General features: G+C 54.0%; 1 protein-coding gene across 5 annotated transcripts in view; it reads right to left on the bottom strand.

The window, feature by feature from the left end:
• Positions 1-608: 608 nt before the first annotated feature.
• CROCC (ciliary rootlet coiled-coil, rootletin) overlaps positions 609-11,826 on the bottom strand; it is a 69,000-nt gene continuing 57,782 nt past the window's right edge. For all 5 annotated transcript variants that reach the window (XM_082229657.1, XM_082229655.1, XM_082229658.1 and 2 more), the window contains 9 exons: positions 11,562-11,682; positions 10,199-10,362; positions 7,209-7,424; positions 5,200-5,424; positions 4,865-5,014; positions 2,866-3,066; positions 2,527-2,658; positions 818-991; positions 609-718 (listed from right to left, as the gene is read on the bottom strand). In XM_082229657.1, coding sequence (XP_082085783.1) covers positions 632-718; positions 818-991; positions 2,527-2,658; positions 2,866-3,066; positions 4,865-5,014; positions 5,200-5,424; positions 7,209-7,424; positions 10,199-10,362; positions 11,562-11,682 — 1,470 coding nt within the window. In that variant the 3' untranslated portion in view covers positions 609-631. The remainder of the gene's footprint in view (positions 719-817; positions 992-2,526; positions 2,659-2,865; positions 3,067-4,864; positions 5,015-5,199; positions 5,425-7,208; positions 7,425-10,198; positions 10,363-11,561; positions 11,683-11,826) is intronic.

The following is an 11,826-nucleotide window of genomic DNA, read 5'->3' as shown; positions in this document are numbered from 1 at the left end:
CACCAGAAATATAAAAATATAAGTTTCTACGTTCGTTGATTAATGGTTACACAAAGAACCAAAGAAAGAGAAATATATACATACACAATTAGTGTGAGCATTTTGGTAAAAAACAACCACCACCAACACCACCTTGGTCACATTTAAGAAAGGGAGGAAACATCAGCCTAGACGGATTGACCTGTGTCTCCTCTCAGGCCCCTCTCCCTGCAGGGCTTTGCCTGCCCCCTCACGAGCCCCACAGCTGCCCATGGGGCAGGGGGAAGAATAGCGCTATTTGAAAATAAACTGTGACAAAATGCATCTCTTTGCAATGGTGAGCCGAAGGGAGGAGTTTCAGATGCAGTCCAAATAGGCGTCAATTAAAATAAAAAGTGCGGCTTGTGGCCAACATTAGTCCTATTCAGAGTAGACCCAGTGGAATGAATGAACTTCAGCCTATTAATCTGAATCGGTCAGATCTGAGCAAATGGGCAAGAAAAAAAGAAAGCTTGCCATTTGCCTTTTACACAAATCAATGGAGAGGTTTGCAGATCCCAGAAGCAGGCTGGCCAAATGGTGGTTAGCTTGTTTAGTAGTAAGAAGGTGGGACACAGGGTTGTTCGGTGTGTGTGTGGGGGGGGTGTCCAGCCTAAGGGGCCGAGAGGATGGATGCTGGGGTGAACTTGGCTTGGCCCTTCCGTACCTCCTGGTGCAGCTGCTCCTTCAGGGTGGAGATCTGTGGGAGAAGCAGGAAGCAGGGGTCATTTGGGTCCTCCTGTGGTCATAGCACCCCCCTGCCCCCCGGACTGCCACGGAGGCAGAGAAAGAAGCGCACCTGCTCCTCAAGGCCCTTGACCCGCTGCCGGTGAGCCCTCTCCCGGGCATCCAAGGTGTGTTCTGCCTGGAGCTGAGAGCTGCGCAGCCGTTCGGCCTCCAACTGCAGGTCCTGCCGGTGTCGGGTTGAGGAGTCCACCCTGGTCTGGGCCTGCTCCAACTCTGCCACCTGTGCCTGGGCAAGGAGAGGGTGGAGGAAAACCTCGCCAGGGGGGGCCAGCACCTTCTCGAGCCTCATGGTTGCTGGGAAAACCTGCCGCCTCCCCAGCAAATCTCCCAGAATTCAATAGTTGCTACCACCTCTGCTTTCAACCGACAGCCAAGTTCCTAGTCCTTAAGACTGGAGATAAGCCTCAGAAGCATGTGCAGCACCTACTGATCTCCTGCCAGCCTATGCAAAGGCCCATCAGGGGGTGGTCAGTGTTGTGCAGAGCTCCTTTTGCCCCTCCGTGGTTGAACCAGAGAAATGAGGCAAAAATGGGCTATGCTGAATCCTTTAGCTCCTTGTGGGGTTGGCAACGCTCGCATTTCCTTAACAGGGCCAAAGGCAGAACTGGCAGGAGGAGACCAGCAGGCAGTTCTCTCTTTCCCCTCCAAACTCCTTGTAGAGAGAGACAGGGCTCCTTGTCTCCTCCTAGCCAAAGCAGCTGGATAGCTCAGTTGGTTAGAGCATGGTGCTGATAACACCAAGGTTGCAGGTTCGATCCCCGCAAGGGACAGCTGCGTATTCTTGCATTGCAGGGGGTTGCACTAGATCATGGACAGGCAAACTAAGGCCTGGGGGCTGGATCCGGCCCAATCGCCTTCTAAATCCGGCCCACGGACAGTCCGGGAATAAGCGTGTTTTTACATGAGCAGAATGTGTCCTCTTCTTTAAAATGCATCTCTAGCTTATTTGTGGCACCTGCCTGCTGTTTTTACATGAATAGAACGTGTGCTTTTATTGAAAATGCATCTCTGGGTTATTTGTGGGGCATAGGAATTAATTCCCCCCCCAAAAAAAAATATAGTCCAGCCCCCCACAAGATCTGAGGGACAGTTGACCGGCCCCCTGTTGAAAAAGTTTGCTGACCCCTGCACTAAGTCCCTTTCCAACTCTAGGATTCTGTGATTCTATGGCTGAGGTCCAGCCTTGGGCCGTGGGGGAGTTGGAGCAGGCAGGGCTGCTCCCCTGGGAAGCACTTGGGTCAGGCTTGCCAGAGTGGCCTGGGAAGGGCACCAGGACTCCATGCTATAGGGTCCTCCAGATGGTGCCGAGCTTCTCCTCCAGGGGGAAGGCAGCCCAATCAAAGGAGAGAAAGCAGTTGAGCCCACCAATCGGAATGGAGGAAATTCGAGTTGGGAAATTCAAGCGTCGCCTAAAAGCGGGGAGCAGAGCCTGGCCAGGTAACCGAGTCAGATTTCCCAAGGAGGAAACCCCACAGAGACCACTTGGGAAGGGGCCTACTCCTGAGTAGGTGTGCCTAGGACCGCTGCAGCAGATGGAGAAAGGAGATGTGATGGCTCTCCTACAAGGCAACCGCAGACAGAGGGACAGGGTACAAAATGTACCATACTAGGAACGACTTCTGTTAAAGGTAGAGAGTTGCTAATGAAGTCTTAGTTCTTGGTATGGTGGTCGCCTCTGCACATTCCCCCAGACAGACTGGAACATTTGAGTCAGCTGTGGGGGGAGGAAAACCTTCACTGGGGGGCAGGGAGAGTCGTTACCAGAAGGAGCCGGATCTGTTGCTGAGCCTCCGTCAACTCCTGCTCCAAACTGGCAAGGGACCTGTCCAGGCGACCCTTTTCGGCAGAGAGGCGCACAGAGTCCTCGTGGGTCTTCAGCTTCTCCCGCTCCACCTGGGGGGGGGGTGTCAAAGCAGAGGTGTCAGGAAGCTGAGTGCCCGCCCCCTACCCCCCGCTGCCTCTTGCGGATGTGTTTCTTCACAGAAAGGCACTCTGCGCATGCTCAAGCTGTTCTTTCAGGAGGAAGGCAAGCTCCGAGAGACCACCTGCCCATCCCGCTGGCCCCTGCCCTCCCTTCTGCTTGGACCCCGAGGGGCTTGCCTTGTCGAGGGTCTTCCTGAGGGCGTTCCTGTCCTTCTCCAGGCGCAGGGACGAGCGCTCTGCCTCCCGCTTCTCGTTCTCCAGCTGCGCCAAGGCACGCTGCAGGCTGCTGACGCGCTCCTGGAAGAGGCGCCTGTCGCCCTGCACCTTCTGCAGGCTCCGCAGGCCGATGGCTTCGCTTTCCTGGCTCTGGCGCAGCAGCTGCAATGGAAGGGAGGACAGAAAGGCAATGCGGAGCTCTGCAGGTCGCCCTGGCGGGACCATTCAGCTCCCTCCGCCCCTGCCCACCTGTCTGGTTCAAACCACATGGTACCTCTGGGGCAACAGGTGGGAGGCTCAGGGGTGGGGAGGCCCGGCTCTGGGCACAAGATCCCACCCCCAACCCCCAAAACTTCCATTAAAAAAAACCCCGACGAAAACATCTCAGGCTCGAGTCTGCCAGACCCTGCTGGGACCTCAGGAGGAAGTTCTGCAGCTACCGTATTTTTTGCTCCATAAGACGCACCTAGTTCTTAGAGGAGGAAAGGAGGAAAGCCCCGTTTTGGGGGGGATCAGCTCACAGTTTTGCAGCTTCTTTTGCAAAGGGAAAAGTCCCGGTTTTTTGAGGATCAGCTCAAAGTTGTTGAGCTTACTTTGCAAAGGGAAAAAATCCTGGTTTTATGGGGTTCAACTCACAATTCTGCAGCTTCTTTAGGAAAGGAAAGGGAGCTATTTCTACAGTTTCCAGACACATAATCTAATGTCACTGGGGAAACAAACAGCCTCCGTCTGCAGAACATTCAATGGAGGCCTGGGCAAGGGGGCGGAGCCAGAAAGGGAGCCAGCGATCGACCACACATTCACTCCATAAGACGCACAGACATTTTCCCTTATTTTTAAGAGGGGAAAAGTGTGTCTTATAGAGCGAAAAATACGCTACTTCCCAAGCAATACAGTGGTGCCTCGCAATACGAAATTAATCTGTTCTGCGAGTTTCTTTGTCTTGCGGATTTTTTCGTCTTACGAAGCACGGATGCACCCTGGTACTGTATTATAATGGGATAGCGGGCAAAGCACAAAGCGGGGGCTCCCCAGCAGGAGGAGTTTCCCCAGCCTGGAGCATCTGTTGCTGGGAAGAGGCAAAGACACCCCCTCCCACCTCCCCACGAAAACAGCCCCCCTTCCTCTGTCGCCAAGCCTTGCCACGTCTTCGCTCCGCCAAACTGCGTCCCACATCAAAGCTCCAGCCCGCTCCTCTCCCTCTCTCTCCACGAGGTGCCAAAGGAAGTTCGAGCCCAGGAACCGAGGGCGGACGCACGAAGCGCATGGCGCGGACTCTCCCTTGCTCCCCCCTTTACCTTGCACCATGCCACCGGGCTCCCCACAGTCTCGGCAGCTGCTCCCGGCTTCTTCCCACCCCCGCAAAGGCGCCTTTGCGGCGGCCCAAGCGCAGTGGATGCCTCCTCCTCCTCCTTTGTCCCGCCTCCTCCTGCCTTCGCGCAGTTAGGGCAAAATGGAGCAGTCACGTGGGGAGGGGGAGAGAGAGAGAGAGAGGCAGAGGCGGCAGCGGCGCAGAGACCCAGCCAGATTCGCTGGATCCCAGCCCACCTGCCTCCTCTGTGCCCTCTCCAGAAGAGAATCCCTCTGGAAAAGGTAGGTCTCTCCCTCGCTCGCTCCCTGCCAGCCCAGTTCCCACTTCAAAAGGAAACAAACTCGCAAGAGGTTTCGTCTTGCGAAGCAAGCCCATAGGGAAATTCGTCTTACGAAGCACCTCAAAAACCGCAAAACCCTTTCGTCTTGCGAGTTTTTCATCTTCCGAGGCATTCGTCTTAAGGGCACCACTGTAAAACCATTCTGCATTGTATTATGCATGCCTGGCAGAATTTGCACAGCAGGTCGCAGAATTCCATTTTCCCTGGAGTATTTTTGCTGGAGGAACCTGCTGCCACTGCCCCCCAAGTTTTCCGCTGGGAGCCTTTCCTCCAATCCCCCCAACCCCATGCTCTGTCCAGGGACTCACTTCTTCCTGCTGCTTGACCAGCCCCTCCAGCTCTCCCTTCTGCAGTTCCAACTCCCCCTGCTGCCCCTTCATTGCCTGGAGCTGCTCGGAGAGGATCCCGTTCTGCTTCTTGGCTTCCGAGAGGGCCTGGCGGGCCGCATCCAGCCGCTCCTGAAACAGGCAACAACGTGGACGTGGGTTCTTGCTGTGAAGCCATCCCCCCCTTCCCCCCTTCTGCTGCCTCGCCTGCCCTTCTTGGAGGTGGGGGGACTTACCAGTGGGGCCAACCTAGGGCGAGGAGGCAGCAGATGCCAGCCCAAGGGCCTGCCTGGCACTCTGCTGATCAGCCCCCTTACCTGCAAGACCCTCCGGTCGTGCTCACTGGCCCCCAGGGCCTTCTGCAGCTGCAGCACTTTCTCCTGGGCTGAGCTGGCACTGTTTTGGCTCTCGGAGAGGGAGGCGCTGAGCCCCTGTACCTTCTCCTTCAGGGAGCTCTCGGCCTCTGTAGCCTTCGCCAGAGAAAGACTCAGGCGGTCTAAGGAGAGCTGCAGGGAGCTGGCCTTCTGCTCTGCCTCAGACACCTGCGGGGTGGGAGAGGACACAGATTAGGCTGCCCGGTTCAGACCCACCAGGTGTCCCTATTTTCCAGGGACAGTCCCAGATTTACAGAAGCCGTCCCGGTTTCCGATTTGATCCCAGAATGTCCCGCTTTCCCTTAGGACAGGGGTCTGCAACCCGCGGCTCCGGAGCCGCATGTGGCTCTTTTACACCTTTGCCGCAGCTCCGGGGCGGATACTAGCGAGGGGAGGAGGCGCATTGTGCGCCCCGACACTCCCCACTGTGGCGGGCACTGTACTGGCTGTGACATCACATGGGGGCGGTGCGTGCGTTAGTCACGCACCGTCCCGACGTCACCTTCCCGCCCGCCTGCCCGCCCGCCCGCTACATTGTAAGGGGCATGTATGGTGGTCACTGCATTGATAGGGGGCATGTACGCTGGTCACTACATTGTAAGGGGCATGTACGCTGGTTATATTTATATTTATATAAATTTATATAAATTTATATATTTATATGTACGCTGGTTATATGTACGCTGTTTATATGTACGCTGGTTAAATGTCGCAATGGTTTTGCGGCTCCCAGGTTTTTTTTCTTCGGAAACGGGTCCAAGTGGCTCTTTTTGTATTAAAGGTTGCAGACCCCTGCCTTAGGACGTCCCTATTTTCATCGGAGAAATGTAGGAGGAAAAGGAGTTATGCAACACACACACACCCAAGACAAGGAGAGAATTAACTATACAACCTTTAGAAGACACCTGAAGGGAGTCCTGTATAGTGAAGTGTTTTTAAAAAAATAATAATAATGTTTTATTATGTTTTTATATACAGTGGTACCTCGGGTTAAGAACTTAATTCGTTCTGGAGGTCCGTTCTTAACCTGAAACTGTTCTTAACCTGAGGTACCACTAATGGGGCCTTCCACTGCCACCGTGCGATTTCTGTTCTCATCCTGAAGCAAAGTTCTTAATTCAAGGTACTATTTCTGGTTTAGTGGAGTCTGTAACCTGAAGCGTCTGTAACCTGAGGTACCACTGTATATTGGAAGCCGCCCAGAGGGGCTGGGGCTACCTAGTCAAATAGGTGGGCTAGAAGAAGGAGGAGGAATAAGAGGTATTTATACCCTGCACATCTCGCTGGGCTTCCCCAGCCACTCTGGGCAGCTACCAACAGAATATTAAAAACACGATAAAACATCAAACATTACGAACTTCCCTAAACAGGGATGCCTTCAGGTGTCTTCTAAAAGTCAGATAGTTGTTTATTTCCTTGACATCTGGTGGGAGGGTGTTCCACAGGGCGGGCGCCACTACCGAGAAGGCCCTCTGCCTGATTCCCTGTAACTTCGCTTCTCACAGGGAAGGAGGGAATCGCCACAAGGCCCTCGGAGCTGGACCTCAGTGTCCGGGCTGGAAGATGGGGGTGGAGACGCTCCTTCAGGTATACTGGGCAGAGGCCGTTTGAATCGGACGTCCCTATTTTCTTTGGAGAAACGTTGGAGGGTATAGAAGCCCAACGGTTCTTGAGAGGTGGCAGCCAAAGAAATCCTCTTCCCCACTTGCCGGTTGCATGTCCTGTCCACAAACTGTGGCCAAGCAGAGCCGGCTGCCACCTCCTGTGATCGCAAGAAGCCTTCCAAGCTCTGACCATGGAGGTCCTGGGTTCAACCCCAGAAGCACCTGCAAGAGGGACGGGGAAAGCTGAACCCCTACCCTGCCCACCCAGCCACCCTCCTCTCAGAGGCCCCAGAGAGCAGCTGCTGCCAGTCCAGGCAAGGCTGATCAGGCTGGCTTGAGGGGGGTCACCTGTCTCTGCAGGATGTCGATTCTGTCATGCAGCCCCTGGATCTCCGCCTCGTGGTCGCTCAGCACCAGCTTGGACCTCTGCAGCTCGCCCTCCAGCGACCGCCTCAGGAGCTCCAACTTGGTGCTACGGCTCTCAGAGGCATCCAGGATGTCTTTGAGGCGACGCTTCTCCAGCTCCAGCTTGGCCTCGCCGGCCTTCATCTTGCCGATCTTCTCCTGAGGGAAGAAGAGAGGAGGGAGAGGGCGGCCATTGCCAGTTGCCTCAGGCCTTTTCTGAGGAAACTGGCCGGGTTGAAGAAGCCCCAGCAGAGGGAACAGAGAGCTTAGAGCAGCGGTAGGCAACCGAAGGCCCGTGGGCTGGATGCGGCCCAATTGCCTTCTCAATCCGGCCTGCGGACGGTCCAGGAATCAGCGTGTTTTTACATGAGTAGAATGTGTCATTTTATTTAAAATGCATCTCTGGGTTATTTTGGGGGCATAGGAATTCGTTCTTCTTCTTTTTCCCCCAAAATATAGTCTGGCCCACCACATGGTCTGAGAGATGGTGGACTGGCCCACGGCTGAAAAAGGTTGCTGACCCCTGGCTTAGAGGGAATGAAAACCTGCTGAGAGGCAGAACTGGACAGCAGGCCAAACAGCGTTTTGGGGGGCACAGAGGGGTCCAAGAGCTACACTTTGCCAGGGTCTTCTTGCTCCTCTCAGCCAATGGCTTCTGGGGGTCTCTCTGGCAACTCTGAAGGACTCCAGAGGAATCCCAATGATAATTTGGGGCTCTGTGCTTCATCTGCATTCATTGCCTTAGAATTTGCCTCCTTTTTCCCATTGGGAAGGATATGCTTCCTTTCACTTTTCCTCTGCATAAATTATTGCTCTTTTTATGGTGGATGGGAGGGGGTCAGTGGTTTCAAGGAGGTGCCTGAGACACAAAAACTTCCGGCAATTCCCTCAGTCCTGAAGGAAAACTCTTTCCCTCTAAATTTGCCTCCTTTCCTCCGAGAATTTGGGCATCTCACATTTGTCCGGGGAGGAAATGACCTGGAATAGGACTCCCCCCCCCCTTCACACACACAAAAAGGTAAAGGTAAAGGACCCCTGACAGTTAAGTCCAGTCATGAACGACTCTGGGGTTGCAGCGCTCATCTCGCTTTACTGGCCGAGGGAGTGTTTGTCCGCAGACAGTTTATCCGGGTCATGTGGCCAGCATGACAAAGCCGCTTCTGGCGAAACCAGAGCAGTGCATGGAAACGCCGTTTACCTTCCTGCCGGAGCGGTACCTATTTATCTACTTGCACTTTTACGTGCTCTCGAACTGCTAGGTTGGCAGGAGCAGGGACCGAGCAAAGGGAGCTCACCCCGTCGCGGGGATACGAACCGCCGACCTTCTGATTGGCAAGCCCTAGGCTCAGTGATTTAGACCACAGCGCCACCCACGTCCCTTGTTTCACACCCACAACTACATGGTTAAAAACCTCCAGTGTTAACCATGCCAAGCAGGGGGGGAAGGCAGCCTTGAAAACAACCATTTTCTTCTCATCTTGCCATATTGGCGATTAATTCTCCCCACCAGCACTCAAGAGATTTCACTGCTCTCCTCCAGCCAAATTACCTCACCCACACAAGTGCCACCCTTTCCACAGAGAAGCCAGGACCAGCTCCAGGCACGGAAAAGCACTCTGCACATGCTCAGTGGCACTTTAAAAACAAAACAAAACCCCAAACCTTCTCGTTGTATCAACAGTTTTCAGAGCAGTTCAAGTATCACGCGGGAACATTTCACAAGAATTTGACCAGCTCAGCAACATTCACCAAGAAAGAATGTCTCTTCTGAGCCAACATTTAAGCAAACGTTTTCTAGCATTTTATTAGGCATTGGTCACACGCTTTAGTGCCCCCCCATGCCTCCTGCTCCTTTCTCCCCATCCCCTCATGCCTCCCCCCATCGCATGGGGACCCCTTCTTCCAACTCTCAACCCAAGAAAAGGGAACAGCAGCCTCTTTCTCTATGAGAAACGGTGCCAAGCTCAGGGAGAGCATGACTGGTGGCCCAGACCCGAGCTGGACCTGCTGCTGCTCGCCCCCCTCTCCCTCATCAGCTCAGCCTATTCCTTGGCCTCTGCCAGGCCCCTTGGCAGCCACCCAACTTTGTTCCTTGATTGGAGCAAAATTTACACCAGGAGGCTTAGTTTGGTCAGAATTGAGTATACACTTTCAGAGTTAACGCTAAATACATTACTTCTGGTCAATGAACCACCATAGCTGCTGGATGGCCATGAAAATTTGCGTCCCTGGCTTTTTAGACTCATCTACCCAGACGCGGGTGGCACTGTGGGTTAAACCACAGAACCTAGGACTTGCCTATCAGAAGGTTGGCGGTTCGAATCCCCGCGACGCGGTGAGCTCCCGTTGCTCGGTCCCTGCTCCTGTCAACCTAGCAGTTCGAAAGCACGCCAGTGCAAGAAAATAAATAGGTACCACTCCGGCGGGAAGGTAAACGGTGTTTCCGTGCCCTGCTCTGGTTTGCCAGAAGCGGCTTAGTCATGCTGGCCACATGACCCAGAAGCTGTATGCCGGCTCCCTCAGCCAATAAAGCGAGATCAGCGTGACAACCCCAGATCTGCCACAACTGGACCTTTACCTTTACCCAGATATTATCTGAAACCAAAGAGGCATGTTGGTTGCCAGATGTGGATTTTCCCCACCCCGGCTCTCCTACCCCACCAGAGGAGTAGCCCACACAGATCAGCTGAGATCTAGGCCTTGTGTGTGTAAAATGACCCTTCCTGGCCCATCCAGTGATGGACCTGGTGACTGGGGAGGGAGCTTCAAGTCCACTGTCCGTCCCCCCACCCCCTAAGTTTTGCTGCCAGGACCAAAACTGAGTCCTTCCAGGAGTGAGGAGGACGGGCAGCGGAGGTGGAACTCACAGACCGATCTTCTGCCGGCACCTTCCTCACCCTGCGGTCCCGCTTCCCTGCCTAGCGTGGCCTCACCTGGGTGGCCCTGCGCTCGCTGTCAGCCGCCTGCAGGCTCCGCTCCAATGCGGCCAGCCTGTCCGCCAGGGCCTTGCGCTCCCTCTCGTTCCGGCGCAGGGTCTCCTCCTGCTGCATCAGGGCCGTCTGGGCACTGCTCAGCTTCCCGTCCGCACTGCGCCTCCCTGCAGAGGAGGAAAGAGGGCACAGCGCTCAGCGGGCAGAGGCAGGGCAAGGCAGGGCTTGTGACCCTTGAAATCTCCCCTAGAAATCTCCATCTTGGTGGAAAGCAATTACACATCACGGCATGGAGCTCCCAGTGACTCAGGGGAGTCAGCAAATCCCGCCTCCCCCCCAATCTCTCAGAAGGAAATGGCGTCACCCACCCCAGACCCTTAAGGCTGATGAGTAGAAAGAGACCTCCTTTGCCCCACCCCCTCACATGGGCTCCATCCTGCCACATTCTGCTAGGTCCTTAAGGCCAGGCCAGGCAAATTCATGACCCAGCTCCTCTTAGATAGGGGGCACCCCGCACTTCACTTCCCCAGTGGGAAATGCAGTTTAACGGCTTAGCTGATGTTTTCTTAAACCCACCCCCTTGCTCTTCGTACAAAACTCAGGAGGGGGTGTTATTCAAAGGAACCTTTGAAAAAAACCACCACAGAAACGAGGCTGGTGGTGATTAGGGCTGGGTGATATATCAATATATCATCCAAAAGGGATTTGAAATCCGTAATGTGATATCGGTTTCATAGCTTCTGACCTGGCAATATATCATGAATCACGCCGTTTGTGTGTGCTGTGCAAAAATCACAATGTGGGGAAAACCATGAAGCCAGCCAATTCCTCTACACAGCTTCATCCTTATTTCAGACATTGCGATATATCAGCATATTGCAATGTTTAGCTGGTGATACAAAGTTGAATACCAACTCCATTCTTATTTCAGGCACTGCGAAATATCAGCATGTTGCAATGTTTAGCTGGTGATACGAAGTTGAACACCAACTCCATTCTTATTTCAGACACTGCGAAATATCAGTATATTGCAATGTTTAGCTGGTGATACAAAGTTGAATACCAACTCCATTCTTATTTCAGACACTGCGAAATATCAGTATATTGCAATGTTTAGCTGGTGATACAAAGTTGAATACCAACTCCATTCTTATTTCAGACACTGCGATATATCAGCATATTGCAAAGTTTAGCTGGTGATATGAAGTTGAATACCAACTCCATTCTTATTTCAGACACTGGGATATATCAGCATACTGCAATGTTCAGCTCGTGATCTATCGCGATGTTGGAAACCAGATATCGCCCAGCCCTAAGGGTGACACAGCAGAGTAGACAGAGACCTCCGACCCCACCTCTGACCCACCTTCATCGCATTCGGCCACCTGCTTCTGCAGCTGCTGCACTCGAGTCACAGCGACGTCCCGCTCGGCCTCCATCTCTGCCAGCTGGCCGTTCAAGGTGCCCAGCTGGGAACGGGCTTCGTCCTGGACCCCAAGGAGGACAGACGGGAAGGGGGAGAGGAAGGGAGGAAGAACAACAAGGCAACTGGCTGTCAGGATCTGAGCATGGAGGGGGCCCACGAAGGCTCAGAACCTCGTGGGAAAGCAGAGATCCACCCGCCCCTGCGC

The sequence above is a fragment of the Podarcis vaucheri genome (genome assembly GCF_965113315.1).
Source record: "Podarcis vaucheri genome assembly, chromosome: 7".
Lineage (NCBI taxonomy): Eukaryota > Metazoa > Chordata > Lepidosauria > Squamata > Lacertidae > Podarcis > Podarcis vaucheri.
Note: the sequence above shows the minus strand (reverse complement) of the source record. Positions and strands in the feature narration are given on the sequence as shown.